The 26,767-nt window shown below is 45.4% G+C and overlaps 1 protein-coding gene across 1 annotated transcript; it reads right to left on the reverse strand.

Moving 5' to 3' along the window:
- Positions 1 to 24,914, reverse strand: LOC310869996 (serine/threonine-protein kinase BRSK2-like; the record flags this gene model as incomplete). Its single annotated transcript, XM_083780994.1, has 20 exons — positions 1 to 408; positions 685 to 774; positions 1,084 to 1,201; positions 1,364 to 1,465; positions 1,602 to 1,725; positions 2,215 to 2,263; positions 7,219 to 7,495; positions 10,423 to 10,483; positions 10,758 to 10,908; positions 11,496 to 11,593; positions 12,559 to 12,723; positions 14,457 to 14,488; positions 16,559 to 16,705; positions 17,063 to 17,131; positions 17,339 to 17,372; positions 18,885 to 19,001; positions 20,224 to 20,364; positions 21,358 to 21,443; positions 23,951 to 24,045; positions 24,827 to 24,914. 20 exons carry the CDS (start codon positions 24,912 to 24,914, stop codon positions 161 to 163), a joined length of 2,292 nt encoding a protein of 763 aa, XP_083637120.1. The 3' UTR covers positions 1 to 160.
- Positions 24,915 to 26,767: the final 1,853 nt, after the last annotated feature.

Below are 26,767 nucleotides of genomic sequence, written 5' to 3' on the forward strand. Positions count from 1 at the left end.
CACAAGGAAGGAAGGAAGGAAGGAAGGAAGGAAGGAAGGAAGGAAGGAAGGAAGGAAAGCAGGAAGCTGCTGTGGGACTCAAAGAAGGAAGAAAGTAAGGTAGCTAGAAGGGAGGGTGGCCTGTCCTTCCAGAACATTCACAGGTGTGTTTTGTTTTTGTTCAGGGCTGAGACTGGGTCCCGTTGGATGTAGAGAGCAGCCTGGTCTTTTCTTTTGAAGAGCCTCTTCTCTGTAGCACACTGCTCCCGCTGCCTCCGACGACAGCGACGGTCCCTCCGTCGCCTCGCTCTCTGTCCCGCTCTCGTTCTCGCTCGCGGTCCCGCTCGGCGCCGCCACCGCCTTCAGCTCGGCGGGAATTCTGCCGTGTGGGAGTGGTGGGCTGAGAGTTCAGCTGGCCATTCCTCTCGTCTTCTCGTGGCGGAGGGGGGGATGAGGGAGAGAGAAAGACAGTGAAAAAGACGGTGAAACAGTCAAAGACCGAAAGGTAAGGAGAGAATTAAGGACGAACAGAGAAAGAGTGAGAAAAGGAGTATATGTGTATTTGTGTGTAAAGTAGAAAAAATAATTATTTTAAATTCTTCATGATCAATTGTAAAAAGCTTTATTAATTATAATTCAGCCAGCGTGCGTGCGTGCGTGCGTGCGTGCGTGCGTGCGTGCGGTGGGAGGGGATATACTACTCACCAGCCAGTGCCTGCACTGAAGGCTGATCATGAGTACTTAGAAGTTGAGCCTGAATGGTCTCCACTACTCTCTTGAACCTCCGACTGGGACCTGAGAGGAGAGGAGAGGAGAGGAGAGGAGAGGAGAGGAGAGGAGAGGAGAGGAGAGGAGAGGAGAGGAGAGGAGAGGAGAGGAGAGGAGAGGAGAGGAGAGGAGAGGAGAGGAGAGGAGAGGAGAGGAGAGGAGAGGAGAGGAGAGGAGAGGAGAGGAGAGGAGAGGAGAGGAGAGGAGAGGAGAGGAGAGGAGAGGAGAGGAGAGGAGAGGAGAGGAGAGGAGAGGAGAGGAGAGATATTTGCAAACTGAGAATGAAAACAGGATATTATATTATGTTATTTCGTAGACTTTCCATCCAGAACAGACCTGATATTAGGGTGAAGGTCACGCTGTAGATTCCCAACTCTTTCCTGCCTTCCTTCTCTCGTTCCCGCTCTCGTTCCCTCTCTCGTTCCCTCTCCACCTCAGAGAAGTTGATATCCACCTGCCAATCAAACGTAAAGGAGAATTAACCATTAGTACACCTTTTGTTTAAAGTCATCCATGAAGTAAGCAGTCATCCACCTGTAAGCAGACTAAAAACTATACTTGTATAGTATTATTATTCAAAAGAAAGCAATTGAAGGTGAAATGAGCTGATGAATACCTGGAACTTGACAGGTTTCTGGAAGACAGAGGGACCACCAGACGACTTGTACTCCGCCCGGAAACTGGTCTGAGACACCACACTGTGGCAGAGAGATGGGATCTGGAGGCCGAGCCAGGGGGAGAGAGATAAATGGTCGAACAAGAGAAAGACAAAGGTAGCTATTCTAATGAAATTCATCTGAAACGAATTGGATGGAGACCCGGATATTGGTTCTTAAGAGAGCAGACACACTCACGGAAAGGAAGGCGTGGACAATATCGGCCTTGATGGAGCTGAGAGGTTTGTCTCTGATCACCAGAAAGATCTGTTCCTCTCTCTCCAGAGTGATGAAGTTGCCAAACCATGACCTCTTTGCCAATCTGAAAACAAACACAATATGATTTGATATTACAGCTCTACAGGATGCATACAGTGGTGTATACTGCCACCAGGTGGCCATATAGATTCAAGGGCTAGTGTTATATTCAAACACAGCTATTTAACATCATGAGTAACCTGATGAGTAACATGTGAGTAATTCTGTCATAGTTATTTGAATATTATAACCTCACCTATCTATGTCTATTATATAGACAGAGAAACACAGACTCCATCTTTAAATGAACACTGAGGATTTGTCTGTGCAGCCTTTAATTCTAAATCAGTGAATCCAAGCGTACTGTAGACGTCCTACTTGTTTAGACAAGTTTATTTTGCATGATAAACTAAACTGTGCTGTTTTAGTCACTCTATTGCATTGTGTCAGCGATGTAGATTCTCAATCCATGGTTGAGCTTGTATGTATTGTAATGTAGTGTGGTGTGGTGTACTGTGTAGTGTACTGTAGCGTATTGTAGTGTAATACTCACTCTGGACTGGACTCTGGGGTCAAACTGGACATATCTTCAGACGTAGGAACTGGAACAGAAATGAAATGACAAGACAAAGAAAGAAATGAGGAAATAAAGAAACAAGAATGACAAGTCATAACTGCCAGGTGCAGAAAGCTCTCTTCAGCCTCAGCTCACGGCTGATGTTGCGGCCATAGATAATATCTATGGCCGCAACATGAAGCCACAATATTATTGTAGGAGCCATAATGTGATCCATAGTATTTTGAGTATGTCACTTTAATGGACAGATTGGGTAGTGGTGGTGGACGTGATCACTGGGGCTGGGCGCTGCCACGCTAATAACTACACAGCGTTTACCTGGCACTAGAGTTGAGGAACATGGACGGAGAGGGGGTGAGCTGAGAGTCGACATTTTCTGTCCTTTTAACATCCACGGTAGTATAATGGTTAGCTGGGTGTAACTGTTGTACTGTAATGGTCAAACTGACGGCTTGGAGTGGACCTGAATTATTTTGCGCGCGCGTCATACAAGGGTCTACTACTCTCCTGCTTAGCTCCTCGGCTCACGGCTTTTGAACAGCCTACAGCCGCAATAGATTATATATATGCCTCATTGGTCGCTGCACTTTCATTGGAGACCTGTCTCCAACGGGAGGAGGAAGTCAAGTGTAATCTCGGGAAGGCAAGTGCTGCTGGGAAAGAGGGAGTCGCGCCTCTGATTGGCCTATACAGAACGTGCGACAAGTCCCCTTCCCAGCGGCGGCGATATAGGCGAGGCAGGCGAGGCAGTCGCCTCAGGGCCCGGGGGGGGGGGGGGCCCGGGTCCGGGACTGAATGGAGTTCCCGTTCGCGGGACTGGATCGACAGACTGGATTGCGCCATCGCCGCCATGCGCCAAACACGCGTGGCGGTGTTTGACAAACTAATAAAGTATTAAATCAAACTGGTGGTGGTGTCTATCTATGTCTCTTGTTTCCCCGGGCCCTCCTATTCTTCCCGATTGTAGCCTAAAATAAATTAAAGAATGATGATTGCTGGGAAATGTTGTCTCTCCCGTTGTGCCTGCAGTGCAAAAACTGACTTGTTACTGGAGGACAACAACATTACCCAGCAATCAATGCGTCATTGCGTCATGAGACAATTTACCTGGCGCGGAAAACGAACAGCAGACTGTCTCTTACAGTGAGTGAAATCATCAGTGAGTGAATGATATGATCCATATTCCGCAACCATGCCACCTAAGCCTTACAAACATAAATGTGGCCGTCAAAAAAGAACCGACAAAAAAGAACGGGACGAGAAGAACGCAAAGCTACCTAAATTAGACGCATTTGTTATAAAAGTAACAGGGAAACAACCTGGTGCCGACGTTCCTCCTCCTCCAGACCCCCCATCCCCAACAACAAGCCCTTCAACACCACCTGATCACCCGACAACATGCCCACGGACACTGCCTTCAGCCGCGGTGTGTCAACTACCATGCAGCAGCAGGTAACCTTGCAGATAATGAGATTACAGTTTACTAGTATAAACTTATATTTATACATATAGGGCGCTTATTAATGTAAATAACATACTTGGTTTTTAGAGATCATTTATCGGCCTTTGTTTGCACTTTGCAGGCATAACCAGTCAGATTCAGAACAGCCAAGCAGTTCAGTCACAGTGACAGTCAACACACCAAGCTCGACCCAAGAGCCAAGTTCTGCTGACCTGCCTGACCATGACAATGAGAAGGAAATGGAGGTGGCACCGGCGGAGTCGGACACTAATTCCAATGCAGAATCGGAACAGGAGCAGCAAGATGAGTTGGACTTGGACAACGAAAACGAGCCACTTCAGCAGTGGCCCACAGACCGGGGCTTTTTTGATGAAAATGTTTCAGCTGATATAAAACGGTATGTCATAGTTAAAGGATCTTGTAAACCCAGAGGCCCTTTCCCAATTAATGAAAAAAGCAACCGTTCTTTTTCTGAGGCACATTACCATACAACAACACAAGCTGGTTTAAAACTGCCCCGTAGCTGGCTTTGCTACTCTCCTAAACTGGATTGTGCGTACTGCGAGCCATGCTGGCTATTTGGAGACCGCAGTTCAACACATTACCACAACGCATGGGTGAATGGAGTCAAAGATTGGAAGAATATGACTAGCAAGATAAAAACCCATCAGTCCTCTCAAATGCACACTGTAGCTTGTGTCATATATGAACAGTGGAAAAGGCATGGCGGCACAATTGATGCGCAAATGGAGAGGGATGTGCGTAATGCAGCTAACTTTTGGAGACAAGTGCTGGAACGTATCGTTAATGTGACACTAACGCTAGCCATTTGCAACCTTTCATTCCGGGGGCACAGGGAAAGTTTGGGACAGCCGGGCAGTGGGAATTTTCTTGAAATGATCCAGCTGCTGGCAAGCTATGACCCTGTGCTGAAAGAGCTGATCAACCGGCCTGAGGGCTCAGTTAAATACCTTAGCCATGATATCCAGAACGAGCTAATATATATATTGTCCCAGCGAGTTCAGCAAGAGATTACGGCAGAAATAAACCAAGCACCGTTCTTTTCTGTGATTATGGATACTACACAAGATCTATCCAAGCGAGACCAGCTAAGCCAAGTATATAGATACGTCACCATAGTAAGAAATCCGATGGACGAAGCTGTTGATGTGAAAATAACAGAGGCTTTTTTGGGATTTGAGGAGACACCAGATACTTCTGCAAGAGAGCTGGAAATTAAAATAATAGACAGCATTACAAAACATGGCCTGGAAATGTTCAAATGTCGTGGGCAAGGCTATGACGGAGCGGCCAATATGAGTGGGGTTTATTCTGGTGTCCAGGCTAGAATTAGGGAAAAAGAACCCCTTGCAACATATGTGCATTGTGCAGCACACAACCTAAACCTCGTACTCAATGATGCAGTTAAAGACATTCCAGAGCTCAGACAGTTTTATGACACCATAGAAAATGTGTATACATTTTTTGGCCACAGCATTAAACGGTGGGCCATGCTGACTGGCATAATTTCCACAGATGATTCATCTCACCCAGACATCACGTTGAAGCGATTATGCCCTACCCGTTGGTCTTCTAGACATACCTCCCTTACTGCTATACGCTACAGATATGTGGACGTGATGAAAGCGCTGACAAAAATAACTCTAATTAGTGAAAAGGCTGAGCGTAATGAAGCAGCGGGATTGAAGAAAGCACTGGAAATTTTTAATTTCATTTGTCTAGTGGTGCTCCAGACGAAAATATTGGAGAGTGTTAATGCTGTCTCTAAATTGCTCCAAACCACAAACATGGACATGCAGAAAGCCTCGAACTTGTTGGAGAATGCGTTAAAAGTCTTGTCTGAGTACAGGGATGCTTTTGATGAGGCAAAGACAACTGCACAGACGCTCGCAGACAAATGGGGAGCTCATACTACCTTCGAATTAGACCCTACAAGAGTAAGAAGAAAAAAACGTCATTTTGACGAGCTGTGTGAAGATGAGCGACTATCCGATGCAGAAAGCTATTTCAGAGTAAATATCTTCAATGCTAATCTGGACATAATAATCAACCAGCTGTCCCACAGATTCCGTAGTATGCGCGAGACCTCTCTCATGTTTGAGGCTCTGCACCCCATGACCCTCCAGCATGCAGGAGACGATGAGCTATATGAGAAGGCAAAACGTCTATCTGACCACTACAACAGGGACCTAGCTAATGACTTTGCCACTCAACTCCTGTCATTCAGGGTCTGTTTTAAACAACAGATCGCTAAGGAGTCGTCAGTGTTCCAGCTTGCCAAAATGCTGTTTGTGGATCATCAGTCCGTAACTTCCTCGTTCACTGAGGTGTGTACTGCCATGCTGTTATTCCTGACGTTACCTGTGACCGTGGCGACAGCCGAGAGATCCTTTTCTAAATTAAAACTTATTAAGACCTACCTGCGGAGCACCATGGGGCAGGCGAGACTGAGTGGGCTTGCAATCCTGTCCATTGAAAACACCAGAGCCCGGGAGTTGGACATTAAAGACATTGTCAATGATTTTGCACAACGCAAGGCTCGTCGTATGCCATTCAAATAGGTGAGTAAACTTTCCTTTTCTTACTCTAGTCTATAATAGTATTTATTATCTGTATGCATTATATACCGCCGCGCGGCCGCGGCCTCACGGCCCGCACCGCGTCAGTGCGGAGAACACTCTCCGTGGTGCTGAAACGTTTTTTCCTGTTGTATTCCACTATTCCAGGAATTTCTAGAATTGTGTGTGAGAGATGGGATCATAGGAGAGAGAGATGGGAGAGAGACCTGCATGACCCAGCTTGGCTTCACTGTCCTTCACAGTAGAAGAGAAGACAAACGCGATTTTTATTTTTATCTTTATTTTTTTATGAGTATGATCATGCTCCGTGACTTTAAGTTGATGGACACATATAGGCTAATAGGCCGCCTAATTACTATATATGAATGTCTATTCTGTTTCAACTTTCAATGGACCTTTCTGGCAAACACATATAGGCCTAGAATAGATATATCATAGAGTCATGATAGACCTATGGGCTATATATTTGTACAGTTTTGGAGTGGACCATTAAACGATTTTCAGTGTGTACATACTTATTGAAGCGTTCTTATTAACGCGCGTGTTGCGCACACGTGGGAGGAGGGAGGGATGTCTCGACTGCCGGTGTGTGTGTGTGTGTGTGTGTGTGTGTGTGTGTGTGGGGGGGGGGGGGGGGGCCCGAGCTGTCAATCTCGCCTCAGGGCCCGTGGGGCATTCCAGCCGCCACTGCCCCTTCCGTTCTTCCGTTTTGCTTCCGGCTATGCTTCGCAAGGAATCTCGGGGAAATCCCTGAAATTTGTTTTGAACTCACCCTGTAGTTTGTTAATAAACCATCTATGAATTACAGTTTTAAACTCACCCTGTAGTTTGTTCGTAAACCAGCTAAGAATTACAATTTGAAACTCACCCTGTAGTTTGTTCGTATAAACCAGCTATGAATTACAGTTTGAAACTCACCCTGTAGTTTGCGTCTGTGGAAGCGTGGCGAGCCCAGCAGGTTGTTCTTGAAGGAGTTGAGACGTGTCCTCCAGTGGGCGGAGCTGGAGGAGGCCATGCCTCCGCTGCCGCCGGGGCTGGAAGGCGGAGTCAGCGACATGGACGCCCCGCCCCCGCCGTCCGCCCGGGAGGCCGACGACGTGGAGGAGGAGGAGGAGGGAGGGGTGGTGGAGGGGTGCTGCATTTGGTGCACGGGCGTGCCCAGGGGGGTGGGCAGCGGGGAGCCCTGCGGCGTGACCTGTGACAAAGCGGAGTTGGGAGTTAGAGGCAGCGGTGTAAAGTATCTGAGTTCATTTGCTTAAGTACCGTTACTTAAGTACAATTGTGAGGTGTTTGTACTTTGCTTGAGCACGTCAACTTTTCTGTACTTTTTACTTCCACTCCGCTGCATTTCAGAGGCAAATATTGCACTTTTACTCCGCTACATTTATTTGGAAACTTTAGTTACTAGTTGCTTTGGAGATTTAGATTATTATTATCACTTCAGCACTATATACATTTCTGCCATTTGAAAATAGCAAATAGATCTACAAGCTCACAATGCATTGCATCGCAACGCATTGTGAGCTTGTAGATCGGCTATTTTCTAAAGATTCTTATACATTTTGAACTTGTGAACTGGGACATTCTGCATAACGAGTACACTTTTGGCATTACAGTACAGTGTACAGTACATTTTGATACCAATACTTTAGCACTTTTCCTTAAATCAATTTAGATTGTCCTTTCACTCGTAACGGAGTATAGTTCTACATTGCAGTCCGTGACACTTTGACTTAAATAAAGAATGTGAGTACTTTTTCCACCACTGAGTTAGAGGCGGTGGAGGAGGAGGGGTGGTGGTGGTGGGCGCCGCCCTTATTGGCGGACGACTTGAAGACGGAGGTGGCGGGAAAGAAGAAGAAGCGGGGGATGGGCGAGAGGAGCGGGGAGGGCGAGGGGGACGGGGAGGAGGGCGTCTGCAGGGGGAGGGACTTCATGGACTGGAGGTGGGGCCGGTGGTCGGACTGGCCCTTGGAGGGCAGCGTCTGGGTCTTTGGGTCGGGCGCGGCGCGAGATGGCGGCCGCGAGGTGGCGGAGGAGGCCCCGCCGCCACTCACTTTGGGCTCTGGCGGCGGTTTGGGGGAGGTGTTCTTGGCGGAGGAGGCGGACGTGACTTCGGATTGGTTGAAAGTGAAGACTGGGCTCTGATGGATGGATGGAGAAGAGGACAGAGGAGAGGAGAAGAGGTGGAGGAGGAGGGAAGGGAGGAGAGATGGATGGATGGATAGACACACGGAATGAGAAGGATAGGAGAGAGAGAGCGATGGCCATGGGTTATGGTCTATCTAGGAATAGTAAACTATTCTGTGACTACTTCTAGAATTAATCTAGAAGAATGGACCAGATGGATTCAAATGGCCACTCCATGGAGGTGACAACTAGATGTTTATGATCATCTGGCATCACAGCATCCACACAAAAATACAGAATAGGACCCAAAAATTGTTTCAAAGTAACCAGCTACGTTTAATAAGTAATTTGTAGTGTATAGCTATCTACTTATGTCCAACAAGAGCTTTTAGTGTAGCCCAACACGCATGGCTTTATTTATTTACATGAGTGTCTTTGTGTACACAAATTCGACACATCGTGTTCCACACCCCCACAGGGAGTGTTGTTTTCGTCGACTAAAACCAAGACGAAAAATGTTCGTCGACTACCATTTTTCACTGACAAAAACAAATGGAAACTAAATGAAAATTAAGCTACGAGTCTTAAAACTAAGACTAAATATACTGACAATTTTGTCAACAAATAAAAACTAGACTAAAATGTTAGGAAGGGACTAGTGGACAAGAGATCCAGTATAAGTCATTTTACACTTGGTTGCATGCTAGATCGGCTATTTTCAGCAAGTGTAAAAACACATTACGACAGCATCAAGACCCGCCAAAATACATTTTAGTCGACTAAATCAACTGTAGATTTAGTCAACTAAAATCTTATGACATTTAGTCGACTAAAACTAGACTAACACTAAGACATTCCAGGTGACTAAAATGGGACTAAAACTAAATGAAGTTTCAGTCCAAAGACTATGACTAAACTAAAATAGAAATTTGCTGCCAAAAACAACACGGGAGTGCAGTGCCCAGTGTCAAGTGGGTCGGACCCACAGATGCACAGACCTGCCACATAAAGCCTCTGCCCGGGCTCTGGACACGACAGGGCCCCTGACCAGGGGCCATATGTCCAAGTAGGGATGCACGATTCATCGCTAGCATAATCCGAATTGGCCATATCGGCCATATCGGTATCGGAATGGTCTCAATTGGTTTTCACCAGCAAAAATATTTTTAAATGAAAAATGTAAAAAGAAAAAATCATCAAAAGTGGCCAGTACCTCTAGTCTAGAACAAAAGCCAAATCAAATATTATGTAAAATCTTAAGTAAAAATAAACGTTACATTTTTCTACATTTAATTAGTGTACTCATCTTATTCAGTAGTCATTCAGTTGTGACAACAGACACGTGGAAAAGAGTATAGGCTATTTATTGATTGATTTCATACTTTATTAACAGGCTTTGGGCCAAGCCCCTATAGGGCCTAGACTTGTTTCCATTGTGGTCCTTAGCGACGCGATGCGAATAAGCGATCTGAAAATGCGAAATATTGCATGTTGCAGTTCGCCTGCGAATCTCTGCAAAATACGACACCAGAGCGAACAAATAAAAGCGAAAACGGTCGCATTTTCGCACATTCGCCACTGATGTGGAAGCTTGCATGGACTTCAATTGTTTTTTTTAAAATGCGAATTATTCGCACGAATATATCGCGTCGCCAATTCGCCAGTGTGTAATGACCTTCAGGGTTGTATTTTGTTCCAAGCGGTATAACATGACAATGCAGATCATGAGATGGGTGATCATGAGACAGCATGTACAGGTGTTGGGGGTAGCATGGGGGTAATGGCATGGCTAATCCACATGGACTCTCGTGGCGCAGACCACAGAATAAGCCATCCAGATGACTTCTAAAATACTAGAACTGTCCTCAGTTTTCTGTGCCAATCCCCTCCACTCCTGGCTGTAATTAGTTTATAATAATTATTATTACGTGATGTAATATACAGGAGAGGAGATTAGAATGAGCCACTAGTAGAATACAGTAGACTTCTTACCCTGGGGCTGCTGAGAGGACTGGAAGAGAGGCCCGTGCAGGCTCCACTGACAGAGCGAGACCTGTTGGAGAGAAACACAGTCACCCTGGTCATGGGGGTCAATTAGAGCTGTGGTTCTCAAACCTCTATCTGTATCTGCACTAGTTGCGTTCATTCGCCTCAATTGTCCTCTATAAAAAATATAAAATAAAGGCGAAAGCCGCAAAAAACATAAAACATAAAAAAAAAGAAAGAAAAAGACGGTTGAATCTCAATAGATCGAGGTCATGCTCTTCTACTTACGAGACTCTGACCCATGTGTGTGTGTGTGTGTGTGTGTGTGTGTTGGTGCATACCGCTGGCTGTGTGCTGAGGTGTCCAGGGCCCTGCGCGGAGGGGTGGGAGACCCCGTTTCCGTGACGCTGAGGACCTCCAGGCTCTTCCGCTCCGGCCGACACCGGCCGTGGCGCGTCAACATGGGGGAGTCCACACGCTTCCTGGGAGGGTCTGTGAAAGGGCGGACATGAGTTATGGTGTGTGTGTGTGTGTGTGTGTGTGTGTGTGTGTGCGTGTGCGTGTGCGTGTGCGTGTGTGTTCACACATTCGTATCCTATAACAATCCTACAACCTTAACCTTAAACTGTATATTGCCGTGCATGCACTCCTCTCTGTTCTCCACAAAAGTGGGAGTAGGCATTCCCGCATAACTTCCGGGTATGATGATGATGCCACGCGCATACCCTCTATATATTGTGTTTCAGTAGCACACGCGTGAAAAAAATACAGCTTATAGTGAGTGACGACGCTGCTCAACACTCTCTGAACAGACTAGGATAAAGACACCAAGGATTCGTCAGTGATGTCACTGTCAAGCGACACTGAAGTGGCACGAACATATGCCGTTACGCTCAAGGCTGGTTATCAAGTTTTTCATCAGTGATGTCACTGTCACTGCCCTCTCCATTGTTGCCCACCCCTGCTCTAACCTATGTCATTCCTGTGTGTTCTTTGTGCTCTAACTAACCTATGTCATTCCTGTGTGTTCTGTGCTCTAACTAACCTATGTTATTCCTGTGTGTTCTTTGTGCTCTAACCTAAGTCATTCCTGGGAGGTAGGTCCTCGTCCTCACAGCTGGGGTAACGCTCTTTCCTGTCCAACAGCAGGTAGTAGATCATCTTCTCCTGGTTCTCCCTGATGGAGGCCCAGGTGGAGACACAAGGGAAGAGAGAGAGAGAGAGAGAGAGAGAGAGAGAGAGAGAGAGAGAGAGAGGGGCGGGGGGGGGACACACGACCGTGAGATAATTAGAGTGAAGCGGTTTAGAAATGGAGAGTGACAGAAAGCAAGAGGGAGTTCAAGTTTACAAAAGAGAGAAATCGGGGAATTGTTGGGAGAGCTAAAATGTTGTTTTGAAAGCATTTTTGAAAGCATGATGCAATAATATACAGTTCTGAAAAGGAGCTGAAGAGATCAACCCAGTTCAGGGAACCTGTGGTCTTCTGTAGACAGCACTACAGCCCGCTATACCCTACCCCGAAGTTACAGTAACAAAACACGCAGTGTCACCCCATGGGCAGACGCAGTGCAACACAGTGGTATTTTAGTATCACCCCATGAAAAGACGCAGTGCAACACAGTGGTATTTTAGTATCACCCCATGAAAAGACGCAGTGCAACACAGTGGTATTTTAGTATCACCCCATGAAAAGACGCAGTGCAACACAGTGGTATTTTAGTATCGCCCCATGGGCAGACGCAGTGCAACACAGTGGTATGTATATTAGTATCGCCCCATGGGCAGACGCAGTGCAACACAGTGGTATTTTAGTATCACCCCATGGGCAGACGCAGTGCAACACAGTGGTATTTTAGTATCACCCCATGGGCAGACACAGTGCAACACAGTGGTATTTTAGTATCACCCCATGGGCAGACACAGTGCAACACAGTGGTATTTTAGTATCACCCCATGGGCAGACGCAGTGCAACACAGTGGTATTTTAGTATCGCCCCATGGGCAGACGCAGTGCAACACAGTGGTATTTTAGTATCGCCCCATGGGCAGACGCAGTGCAACACAGTGGTATTTTAGTATCACCCCATGGGCAGACGCAGTGTGTGTGCGTGCGTTTGTCTCCAGTATACGTGCAGCACTCACTCTTCACATTGCAGGTCCTGTGTGAGTTTGGCTCGGTCTCTGAAGCAGCCCAGCGAGTGCATGCTGTCCAGGACGTCCGGGTCCAGCTCGGTCAGCGACAGGATCCTCTTCAGACACACCCGGCGCGGCGCGGGCTGCTCTGGACACGGCTCGTTACGACCGCCCCTGAACCAGGGCGACAGGGGCCAGAGGACGGATGTCAGGTACACTTTGTAATGACCTCGTGCAACTTGGGGACCAACACTTGTTTTTGTTGTTGAATGAACTGCCTTTTTTAAATAAATTTGATCCCACGATTTTTCACCCCTGTGTCAATTATCTAATGTGATCCTGGGCTCTACACACCCTCCGCCAACCTAGTCCCCATATATAGGGGACATACATTTTTTTGCCATTTTGATTTGTTAGACAAATCGACATTTTGAATCGACAAATAATCCGATAATAAGTAAAAAGATAAAGAAATATACAAGCATAAAAAAAACACCCAGCACTGATACAACGACCTTCATCAGTCAAAACACAACATAATAGATGTTTAATTCAGAAATAGCAGGTACACCAAATGGATAACATGGAGATATTCCATGATATTGTGAGACATACATATAGATATAAATAAACAAACAGTAGAGTCGTATATATGTGCTATGTGTGCTATTGGCAGAGATGTACATGCACTCCAATGGTCTTATTTATGAAAATAGACACACACACACACACACACGCACACGCACACGCACACGCACACGCACACACACACACACACACCCACACACACACACACACACACACACACACACACACACACACACACAGGATGTAGGATAGTGAGTGGACAGCCTGAAACATACTCCAACGTAAGTACATGGACGCAAATGACAACACCGGACGCAGTCGGTACAAATATGCATCCCTGAAGAACACGCGTAACTGTGCTACTATCACACTGACTCAGTAGACGACGTACAGTATCTATTCTAGACATATTGGACTCCCTTCCTGTGCAGAACACGTAGGTGATGTGAGGGTCTTTTTCTTTTTTTTATATTTTTTTTATGTGAGGGTCTTTTAATGACTTATTTTGTAAATAAGTTATTAAAAGAGTCCATTTTGTTAATATGAAATATGACCTGACGAAGATGTAACTGAAACATCGAAACGTTGTAGCTTTGTTACTTGCACCCTGTTAATAAAATAAGGGCTTAAACTGTCTGAGCTGCTCCAGTGCCTCCTTTTCTCCTAATATGAAATATGTCTGAAAGATATATACATAACGAGAATGAAATGGATCCGGGGAATGACGTATATTATGAAAAACAGAGCAGAAGAGAACACAAATCCAAGAAGACAGCAGTGTTAATTTTTTTGACTAAAACTATGATGAAAGATATTCATCGACTGCATTTTTTCACTGACGAAAACTAAATAAAAACTACAGTAAGTAATATACTGTCAATTTCGTCAACAAATAAAAACTGAACTGATGAAAATGGTTGGGGCGGGACCAGTGGACAAGAGATCCAGCAGAACAAAAAAAATAAATCTGTGCTTGGCTCGACTAAATCAACTGTAGATTTAGTTGACTAAAGTCGAATGCTATTTAGCCAACTAAAACTAGACAGGTTAAACATGTCAGATGACTAAAATAAGACTAAAACTAAATAATAATTTGCTGTCCAAATGAACACTGAAAGACAGCTTCATTCTATTGTCGCCTGCTGTAGAAACCTACAGCATGACAATGTTCAGGTGACACAACACAGAGCGCAACTAGCGTCCACGTTCACGTGGAGTATACTGTAGGTAGGCTTTAGAGAGAGACATTAGGAGATGGAGACTTGTATAGAAGTATAAAAATAGAAAAGAAAGAAGAAGGAGAAAAAAAAGATACTCACTGGTACCAGGAATGTTTTTGTATTGCTTCTAGCTGCAACCAACAAAGGACAAAAACAAAGTTATTAGCAACAAACAACAGACATCACAACGTATGTCCATCATGACACAAACAGGCATGTTGGTGTAAGAGCTGGACAACAGCAGCATGTTCTACTACGTCTGTTGGGGAACTTTGTGTCAGCCTCAATCAAGTAAAGTGAACTGCATTTCAAACCCATTTTAAACCATGCTACTCATGCCCCTCTCTTGTCCTGCTGCCTCTCACGAATCTCCTTCAGCCATCTGTCCATTTCATCCATCCATTCATCCTCTCCCCTCAGCTTCTCTCTCTCTCTCTCTCTCTCTCTCTCTCTCTCTCTCTCTCTCTCTATCATCTCTGCTCATCTCTTTTTAACCTTGATCTCTATCATTTCTTTGAATAGAGCCTTAGGTGAACTGTGCCCACGCCTTTTCCCTGGTGGAAACGAATTGTGGGGGGAAAAAAGCCTTTTGCTTGCTTGTTAGCCGAAATGGAAAAATAAGATCTAAAGATATTTTTTAATAATATATTTTGAACGGAAATGACAAACAGATGACTCTGATTTCGGGGAGGTGTAGTTCCAGACTCTATATAGCATTCGGAGATTGTGGAATAGTTGTCTGGCTACGCGAGACTCATGCCACCAGGATTACATTTTGTGTTATGAAATGCGAGAAAGATAATCAGTTGTCCAGTGTGTGCGTGGCTGCGTGCGTGTGGTGTTTATTTGCTCAAATCGGCTGCCAATGCCATGTTCCTCTCTTTATAGCCAGATTGTTTCAGAAGGCAGGGCAGCTGTTTTGGATTGCAGTAGTACAGTTGGTTTTATATTGAATATTATGTGCTCAGGCCAAGGTGATTATCATCCAGTGATAAGGTTCAGGGTCTACCAGAGACATGACATGTTACTTCATATACTGCCCGCTGCCTCTGAGATAGATTTGAAGAAATAACCCAGCGTTTTAGGTGAGAACATGGAGAATGCATAGGTCTACTTTAGGTGAGAACATGGAGAATGCATAGGTCTACTTTAGGTGAGAACATGGAGAATGCATAGGTCTACTTTAGGTGAGAACATGGAGAATGCATAGGTCTACTTTAGGTGAGAACATGGAGAATGCATAGGTCTACTTTAGGTGAGAACATGGAGAATGCATAGGTCTACTTTAGGTGAGAACATGGAGAATGCATAGGTCTACTTTAGGTGAGAACATGGAGAATGCATAGGTCTACTTTAGGTGAGAACATGGAGAATGCATAGGTCTGTTTTAGGTGAGAACATGGAGAATGCATAGGTCTACTTTAGGTGAGAACATGGAGAATGCATAGGTCTACTTTAGGTGAGAACATGGAGAATGCATAGGTCTACTTTAGGTGAGAACATGGAGAATGCATAGGTCTACTTTAGGTGAGAACATGGAGAATGCATAGGTCTACTTTAGGTGAGAACATGGAGAATGCATAGGTCTACTTTAGGTGAGAACATGGAGAATGCATAGGTCTACTTTAGGTGAGAACATGGAGAATGCATAGGTCTACTTTAGGTGAGAACATGGAGAATGCATAGGTCTACTTTAGGTGAGAACATGGAGAATGCATAGGTCTACTTTAGGTGAGAACATGGAGAATGCATAGGTCTACTTTAGGTGAGAACATGGAGAATGCATAGGTCTACTTTAGGTGAGAACATGGAGAATGCATAGGTCTACTTTAGGTGAGAACATGGAGAATGCATAGGTCTACTTTAGGTGAGAACATGGAGAATGCATAGGTCTACTTTAGGTGAGAACATGGAGAATGCATAGGTCTACTTTTTAATCACAGCTGTTAAGCTGAAGATACATACAATACAAATACAACATTGGAGGAGCACTCCCTACATTATGCCAAAGCCCGGCAGTTTTTTTTTTTTTTTTTATGGTTTAAACCCTGTATGAATTGGGGTCCTAGTATAGTTTCACTAAAATGTGAAATAGGTGATTTTTAAATATTTCGATTGTATATCGCCATCGCTCCCCTCAAAGTATCCATCCCTCCCCCCCCCCCCCCCCCCCCCCCCCTCTCTCATCCCTTCCCACATACTGTGAGTCTCTTGTCGGGGTTGACCTCGATCATTCCTTTCAGCAGAGCCTGGCAGTCAGGAGGGATGAAGTGAGGCATGTGGAACACTCCACTCTTCACTTTCTCCAGCAACTGACGCAGGTTGTCATGGTCGAAGGGTAAGGCACCCTGTGGTGTGTGTGTGTGTGTGTGAGAGAGAGAGAGAGAGAGAGAGAGAGAGAGAGAGAGAGAGAGAGAGAGAGAGAGAGAGAGAGAGAGAGAGAGAGAGAGAGAGACACGGGTGGGGGAGATGGAAGGGAAAAGAGAGAGCGGAAATACAGCCAGAGTTGGAGAGAAGCCAGTGAGTCAACGAGGAAGAGAGGGAGGGATATAGAGAAAGAGTGAGCATAAGACATCACACATCCAAACAAGCAGGAACATAGATGAGATGCAGAAGAACATACAGAGACATTTCTAAAAAGGCAAGGAGACGGAGAGAGAGAGAGAGAGAGAGAGAGAGAGCATTGATGATGATGATGGTCTTACCACTAGAAGAGCGAAGAGGATGACACCACAACTCCACACATCTGCTCTGCGACCATCATACTTCTCCCCCTGTGGCATGCACGCACGCACGCACGCACGCACGCAAGCACGCACGCACGCATGCACACACACACGCACACACACACACAGACACACACAGCAATGTTAGGCACATATGCACATGAAAAGCATTAAACATAAAAGACACAGCAGTGTTAAATGTACACACATGCACAAGCATGCACACACACACACACACACACACAAAGCACTCACCCTGATGACTTCTGGACATGCATAGTGAGGCGATCTGGCAAGAAAAGACAGAACGGACTTAAACGAATTAAAACACAATAACCTCTTGGTTCTCCAACCAATCTACTCAGGTCTTACATGTATTTCACAGTACATTTCTACAGCATAATTATATTTGAATAGCATTGAACTCTTTTAGAGGGTATATGCGCATGCATAGCGTGAATGGCAAATCGAGTGGCAAAGTGAGTTTAATGTCGTTTAACATTGCTTAATGCAATCAGATAGAACGTTGCTGTTCGGATGTATTTGGCTGTCAAGGCCAGACAGTTGTTTTTGACACTCAGTAAGCGTTCCCGCATAAGCTCCGAGTATGATGATGATGTCATGCTCTATTCTGTCAGTAAACCAGGTCAGAACAGGTGAAGCCGTTTTAAGCGTGGACTCGATTGTTTTGAACAGACTTCAGAATCACTAACAGCCACTGTTTTAATAATGTTTTCAGTTGGTGTACATCTTATTAGATTTAGCAGGATAAAACAGGGTAGGTCGACAAACCAAGAAACCACGTGCAACACAGGTCCTCAACCAGAAGACTCGTCCTAATAGTTAGCATTGGTAAATACGGGACAATGTTCACATACTGTATGTCACATGTGTAAAGTGACAAAAATACCCCAAGGGAGTGAATAGTGGGGACTAAATTGTAGCTATAAATTAGAATACAGGTTGACTTTGTGGTTGATGCATGAACTCATATAACGGTTAATACTGGTAATACTGGGGCGCCCGCTGGCAGGATATACAATATATAAATATTTACATATCTATCAGTGTAATATCAAGGGGTGCACATAACCTTTTGGAGGGCACCTGGAGATGTAGCTTTGGTGCGCACAGCTTCTCTACTCTACCAACGTTACTTTAGCCAGCATGAGATTTCACATGAAGCATGCAGCTGTAGCCTATACTGAGGCAGATTGCACATGAAGCATGCAGCTGTAGCCTATACTGAGGCAGATTGCACATGAAGCATGCAGCTGTAGCCTATACTGAGGCAGATTGCACATGAAGCATGCAGCTGTAGCCTATACTGAGGCAGATTGCACATGAAGCATGCAGCTGTAGCCTATACTGAGGCGCTCCACACAGTTAAAATGAATGAATCACCTACGTAATGCCGCAGAGGTTCCATGTTTAACGAAATTTCAAAGTGCGTACATTAAGTGACAGATGCATGGTCTGGTTTTCATAACCTAAATATATGAACTTTGGCTTAAAGTTTAACGTGGGTTCTTGTTCACTTACTTTACTAGACTAGCGCTCCGAACGGCTTGTCATGGCAGTCTACTTACAGGACATAGATAGACATTTGTAGTGTCCCAGACTACCAGCGGCCCCAGATCTCGGTAGGCAAAAGCGCCTCCATGCCTTTGATCTGCGGCGCAGCATAATGCATTTCAACGACGCATGCCCACCGGCGCACCAGGTAGTTACAGAGTATGTGCAACCCTAGTAATGTCCAATGAAGCAGAAATGGCATAGATGAGCATGAAAGGAGACTCACCCACAGCTGGTCTCCAACAGGCTGTCCCCCACCTGGAGAGAAGCCATACCAAAGTCTGCTATCCTGATGTTGTTCTTCTCATCCAGGAGAAGATTCTCTGGCTTCAGGTCCCTGTGACTACACACGGACACACACGGACACACACGCACGCACGCACGCATGCATGCATGCACTCACGCACGCACGCACACACACACACACACACACACACACACACACACAGTCTCACATACACACGCACGCACACACACACACAGTCTCACATACACACCCACACGCACGCACGCACACACACGCGCGCGCACACACACACAAAGGAAAAGTAAGACATCTTGACATACATGAGCATGATGAGCCAGCAGCATTGACACAACTGTGATCCTAATCTCTCAAAAACAGATTCCCGAGCTGCGCTACTGAATCTGTCGGCAGGGGCATTCAGAACGTGTTTGTTTTGATGTTAGTGATGAAAACATAGGCCCTCATTTATCAATGCGGCGTAAGCCCAAAATTCATTCATTCATGAATTTGACCACGGGAGTGCAGCATCAGATGCCTATAAATATCCCAGTGATAATATAACATTTTTATTTGGGCATAAATGGACATGCACTGCACCCCTATTGTATTTCCAATAAGTGACAATGACAGCATAGCATGCCTATTTGCAATGACATACTGTAGGCATTAGGGGCTAAATCATTCACTAATTTTAAATAAGTGCTTGCCTTTGACAGTCATTCAGATAAATTGCAGATCTGGATCAGTCATGCTGAGCGCGAGATCATTTTCGGGAGTCGGGACCGCGGTGGGCGCGGCCAGCTGTTTGAATCTTTTCATGGACATGCATCCCAGTGATCCCACCCAGCACACACACCAGCCTTCCATACGTTGATGCATTCATTCATCCATCACTCCATAAATGTTCATTTTGACTGCCTTGCCAGGCTATCTCTCATTAACGTGGCATCACTCACTCACAGCAGTCGGGGATCGCCTAACCTATGACGTCTTTAACGTGCAATGCACACGAATGGGTCAAATGTATAAACGGTAGTCGCACTAGTCGGTAGCCTACAAACGTATTCCATTCATGGCAATGTAATGATGTATGTGTGATTCATGTAGTCTACTCCTACTTGACAAAGTTGACAAAGGTTGCAATTGTAGCCTCACAGAATAATCCTACTGGCGTTTCTTTCCAGTGTGCCAAAATGCACACTTGCATAGGTGCGTGCGTGCGTGCGTGCCATTTTCAGCACTTGTAGACTGGTTTTTGGCGGAAGCCTAACCAGCCTTGAACATTGTGTGAGCCAACAGTGTGTCTGGAAATACATACCATATGGAGTGGTTGTGGCAGAAGTCCAGGGCTGAGATGATTTGTCTGAAGAACTTCCTGGCTTCTTTGGGAGTCAGTCTGCCTTTCTTCACCAGGTAGTCAAACAGCTCTCCTCCTGACACATGCTCCAATACCAGGTAACTGACAGATGCAGACAGATAGGGACAGACAGGGTCAAAGGGGAGACAGACAGGGATAGACAGGGAGTAGACAAGGAGACAGACAGGAGACACTACATTGTTCTTGTTTGTCCAGCATGTAATTGTTTTATTTTAGTGTCTAGAAATAGAGGGTGGGTGGTCGGTAAGATCGAGTGAGGGGGAAAGAGAGTAACGATAAACATGGATGGTGGTGGTGTTAGGGAAGAAGACAAGAGAGGAAGGAAATGGGAGATAGACAGAGTGAGGGGAGAGACTATATAGGTGACGTAATTATGAATCCCACCAACGTTAGGGGATAGACCCGCCTTACCTGTGTCTGATTGGCTCCCTGGCAGGCATAGTTTTACTGAGGCTAGGGACCAGGTTAGGTTTAGTCATAGTTTTACCGAGGTTAGAGTTAGGTTTAGTCATAGTTTTACTGAGGTAAGGGTTGGGGCAATCTGGGAACCCATCTGCAAAAAAGGAGAAAACAGTGCCCTGTTTTCCTTTGAATTTGCCTCTGGGGGCGCCAAACATAGCAGGATTTAGGCATAGTTGCAAAATGAGAACTGTCAATCGCTGCGGTGGGATTTATAATAACTAGTGATCAGATTTTAGAGTATATGCCGATACAGTTTTTTCCCGATTCGATATTTATATATATTTTCTTTGAAATGCGGAATAGAAGAGAGGGTATAGTCTCGCGTAGCCAGACAACTATTCCACAATCTCCGAATGCTATATTCTGTAGAGTCTGGAACTACACCTCCCGAAATCAGAGTCATCTGTTTGTCATTTCCGTTCACAAAAATATATACGAGAGGCAGAGGAGAGAGCACAGGAGACGGTGGAGAGGAGAGTTGAAAGGCATTGGAGGCAGGAGGAGAGGGACGAGAGAGGAGGGGAGAGAGAAAGGCAGAGCAAAAGAAGGAGGAGAAGAAGATAAAGAATGGAGGGCGGGTTAGAGGGAAGAGAGAAGCAGACAGGTACTCACAGGTATTTGTTATTCTCATAGACATCATGAAGCTTCAGAACATGAGGATGTTCTATCAACTTTAGAATTGCTATCTCTCTCTCCACCTGGCGAGAGAGAGAGAGAGAGAGAGAGAGAGAGAGAGAGAGAGAGAGAGAGAGCAAGCAAGCAGTGAAAAATGCTCAAGTGTGTGAGAGTAGTAAGGGGATTTGCAGGGTATGGAGTATGAGAGGGGGTTCAAAAGATGAGAAGAGTTTGAGTAAATCAATCATCAGATTGAATTAACTCCAGTCACTATTCGCCAATAGCAGTCTATATGTAGAAGACATGGCCCGATGAGGCGAATGGAGGTGAGTGCCTCTCAAATAGAAGGCCAGATGACTTGTATGGTCATACAAATGATACAATATAAATACAATATAAATGATACAATACATAATACACAGTGTTAGTTGGTGTCAATACGCGGTGGTCATAATTGTTGCCTTGCTCAAAATAAATCCTTCTTTATCTATCTTTCTCATTCATTTTAAATGTCTAGGAAAATGAAATAAATACAAAACCAATTTATATTTATTTGATGGAAAAAAGGTAAAAATTATGGACCCCCCTCATTCATTAGAAGGACAAAGTCAGTCACCAGAACCAGGGATGTGAGTTTTCATGGTTAGCGTGGAGTTTCAAGTTGAACAGGCTTACACATGCAGTATTGGAGGGGGATATGTCTGATCAAATGAACATTTCAAGGAATTATGCGACTTAAAAACTCAAAAGCCTGAGCAGACGGGGAAATGAACTCAGGAGTCTTTAAATAAATACTTTTTGAAAAGTCTATGAGGAAAATGAACGGGGAATTATTTTCCGGGTCTCTATATAGGCTACTTTATCTGAACCGTGCACACGGGCTGCAACAAACAATAGTTAAATTGGTTTCTGAATGCGTATGCATTTTGTATGAGCTGATACTATAATGTAGCCTCGGTACCAGGCTTTCATTTTTGTTGGTGCAAAAATTGAAAGCCTGGAGGAACGCATTGGCCTCTCTGGTCTAAAAGTGGGAGTCAACCCTTCTGGGTGGGCGTCGCTCCAAATGATGTGACGTAGCGCTGCACTAGGGGGGAGAGGAGGGGCCGGGGGTGACGGACAGATCGATGAGATCCAATCAGGGCGTGCGCAAATCTGAGCCGCGACCCGCCCCTCTAGACCAGAAACCTAACACGTTAGCTCAGGCTACTCATAATGTGTTTAAAAATCAGGTGGCTGGCACACATCCAGTTCTTTGCTGGTGCTGGACAAAAGGTATCACCTGATGAAGGCCGTTCATGGCCGAAACATTGTGTCCTGATTAAGAATGGTGTTTTAAACACAATAAACACTGTTGGAGCAAAGACTGTGTGCGGACCACTCCTTCTCTGTACTAGTCATACATTTCATAATGTGCCATGGTGTTGACCAAGGTCACTTCCTTTCCTGGTTGGATTTGGAACCAATAGCTGAATCTTTGGATGAAATTCAGAAATTGTGGCTGACATTGTATTTCAGCTGCCAAACTAGGACGTCTGTACCTTCTGCCTGTTGCTGCAGCTATCATTCAGCTTGCTACATTTTGCCTAACAAACATGGGCGGTGGTGATTGCTACTGGTCAGAATGCATAGTAAGGCAATGGGCCACATTCCAGGGCGATGGAGATGAGCAATACACTGTAGCAGCTTGTAGCAGGAAGAGGGGATTGATTGTTGGGATAATGTCCAAATTCTACTGACTGTTCACATAATAGACATGTGTAACTGTGTGCAACTGCTCATGGGATTCAGTGTAACTGCTTATGGGATTCAGATGCTGATGATTCAGTGACTTCATTAGAGTCAGTCAAAAATACTTGGAGAAGAATATTAAACTTAATAAAAATAAACTCAATGTGTTTCAAATTAGACGAAAACGCTATAAAGTATTTTAAGAACCAATAAGATATATAGTTATATACACTCCATAATTAAGTGTTTCAAGCAGTGGTAGACTTTGTGATGTAAATACCAGAATTATCTGAACCAACACACACCAAGTTCTAGCACACTGCCAAGCCAGTTGGACAAACATAAAGAATTAGACAAACATAAAGAATTAACGGATGTGAAAGCCGGCTAGAGAATGCAAGTTATACTCGTTACTAACGTAGCATTACTTTTGTGAATGCTTTGAGCCATGCTGGTGTTAGACAAGAAGAGGCGTGGCACCTTGCACAATGACACATGGCTAATGGATATATGAATTATGGCATAATTATCATGGAGAATGCACCTGTGACCTTTCTGTTTCCACCGCCACGCCCGGCCTATCATCATCTCTATCACAGTTTAGTTGACCATAAGTTAGTCACAGGTGCATTATAGCCCCTACTATGAAATAATTAGGATGAACAGGTTAAATGTATTGAAGGTGAATGGTAACAATAAGACAGACAGACAGACAGACAGACAGACAGACAGACAGACAGACAGACAGACAGACAGACAGACAGACAGACAGACAGACAGACAGACAGACAGACAGACAGACAGACAGACAGACAGACAGACAGACAGACAGACAGACAGACAGACAGACAGACTCTACCTTCATGAGAACGGACTCTGATAACTTTTCTCTGTTTACAATCTTTATGGCCACCTTCTGCCCAGTTATACAATGGACACCAAGCTTTACCAGACCTGAGAGGGGGGGGGGGGAGAGATTTGGTAGATTTTCAGAGGGAGAGAGAAAGGACAATCAGCAGGACTAGTGAAGTAGGCCTATACGTATATACAGACAGACAGACAGACACACAGACAGACAGACAGACAGACAGGCAGAGATCATATTAAAAAATAGTGTGAATCCATGAAATTATGCCAGACCACTGTGCAGTGAGGTCAGCCCTCAGTCACAACCCCTCAGGGCAAGAAAAGTGTGATGTGTGTAACACCTCTCTCTCTCTCTCTCTCTCTCTCTCTCTCTCACACACACACACACACACACACACACACACACACACACACACACACACACAGGCTCTTGCGCTCTCTCTCTCTCTCTCTCTCTCTCTCTCTCTCTCTCTCTCTCTCTCAATCTCTCAGCAAGCATGTCAATATATAATAATCAGCAGCAGCACACTTTACTGGCAATGTAATAACTGGATGGTGATGCGGGCTGTCAGGCTCAGCTCACTGGTAAACTGCACGGATATACGTTTTGAATAAGCCTCATAGACTCTTATGATTTATTTATCCCCACCCCTTTACAACAACCAAGAGAGTAGGCACGCTGCACCTTGCATACGCCCCAACAGCAGCAGCAGCACAGTTATGGAGCGACCGCACACACACGCGTTATAGGCTATCTATCAATGCCATGATCCATGCATGGCTAAAATACGGGGGGTCGCATTACACAGACATATTCAATGGGATTCCTTAAATCAGGCCGGGGGAACACCCTAAAACTTGGTCTTACCTGTCTGCCCCTTCCCGAGCGTCTTCTCCAGCCGGTAAGGCCCCACGTACTGGCTGGATTGGCCTACCGTCAACTCCTTGGTACTCATCCTTCCAGTTCCCCCCTCCTCCTCCTCCTCCTCCTCCTCCTCCGTCCGCCCAAAGAGGTGAAGGCGAAATTATATTCGCGATGAAGGCAAATCAAATCACCGGGGTCGATAGCGATCGGTCCTGCTCTGTGTGTGACGCCGTAACGACATTACACACGACTGTTATAGCGGCGTCGCTGGAGGGGAGGGATATGGAGAGATGAGAGGAGACAGGAGGAGAGGAGAGGGGAGAGGAGGGGAGGGCTTGGGTTGTGGTGTGGTGGGCTAATCGTGATCGCAGGCAGGCAGGAAGCTTAGCTTTAGGCTACTCCCTTTCACTCGTTTTTGTCATGCGAAATTTAAGGTCCGTGTTGGGAATTTGGATATATGCAGGTCCTTTTGGTGGATTTATAGCCCCCTATAGGCCTAAAATATTTCTACGCGTGATCTCGTCGGGTGTTTCTAATACGGAAAGCAACATATTTTTACAGAGATGTAAACTTGGGGTGCTGCTGGATAGCGGGGTGTGAGTTTGCTGGTGCAACCGTGCAGATGATCATGGGATATACCTCCACGCCGTACGGCATAACGTCATAGAGTCTGGGGGGTGACAGCAGCGCACATTAACCATTCAAATCCACAGCAAACTCACTACAGCCTATATATAAACGGCCCCCCGGCCGTGGCTGGTGTTGTAGGCCTATAGCCTATCAAACTGTGTGTCCCGTTCAGACTCGTATAGGCTACATTTGTCTCATAATGGTCTCAAATTTCCAAGAGAGAATGTCCTAATCGAATTCATTCAATGAGCAATACCAGGCCAGGGCAGCCTGATAGTAAACTAAAATGTCATAAATATTCCAGTCGGATAATCTTTGTTTTCTTCAAATGACACAATCCTATATCCTATTAGATTGCTGTTTTCAAGTCAGCCCTCGTTTGGTCACAAAGTAGTGTGTATAGCTGTAGATGTGGAGCAAATGTCCCACAGTCAGATAACCATTATCTCCTTACGGCATCAGCACGGGAATGGGTTTTCCAATATCCGGTGCACACTTCCATCCCAGGCCTTGCATTTAGTGGGATATAAAAGCCCCCAAACAGCCTCAACGCTGCACACCAGGAATACCCTACCGCACCGCCGAGATATCAAGTTTAACATTCAGAAAGAAAGGTGCAAAATAAAAAAAATATTAATAAGGGGAAACAAAATAAGGAAAAAATAATAATAAATGACTAGTTTAGTTGGTCCATGTGTGATATATGGTGGTGTTTGTAGAAACAAGCAGCAGCATCCTCAGTAGCAGACGCCCCCTCCCTTCCTGTGCTGTGGTTCCCTTGCTCTCTCTCCCTCCACTCCTCTCGCTCTCTCCCTCGCCGCGTCTGTAATAATAATAATAATAATGCTCATCATATCACAGATCTCTTCCCGTAGCCGACGGCGACGTCCGCATCATCGTCGTCATCCTTCGTCTTCCCACAGAAACTAAACAGAATACAATGCTTTATAACGACGGCGACTCGCGATAGAATGATAACAATCGTCCAGTCCGCCAGCCAGAAGTTCTTCTGTCATTCACGGGATAGCCTCCCTCCCCTCCCCTTTTCTGACGGTAAAAGCCCCGGCCGTGCTCTCTTATTCTCCTCTCTCTCTCTCTCTCTAGCTCTCACTCTCACTCTCTCTCACTCTCTCTCTCTCTCTCTCTCTCTCTCTCTCTCTCTCTCTCTCTCTCTCTCTCTCTCTCTCTCTCTCTCTCTCTCTCTCTCCTCTCCCCCCCCCCCCCCCACCACTCTTTCACGCTTCCTCGTCTTCATCCGAAACGGCAGCATCGTCTCATCAGCATCCGGGTCCTGCATGCATTCCCACCCTGTCC

The sequence above is a fragment of the Protomyctophum parallelum genome (assembly GCF_964188405.1).
Source record: "Protomyctophum parallelum genome assembly, chromosome: 13".
NCBI classification, from domain to species: Eukaryota; Metazoa; Chordata; class Actinopteri; order Myctophiformes; family Myctophidae; genus Protomyctophum; species Protomyctophum parallelum.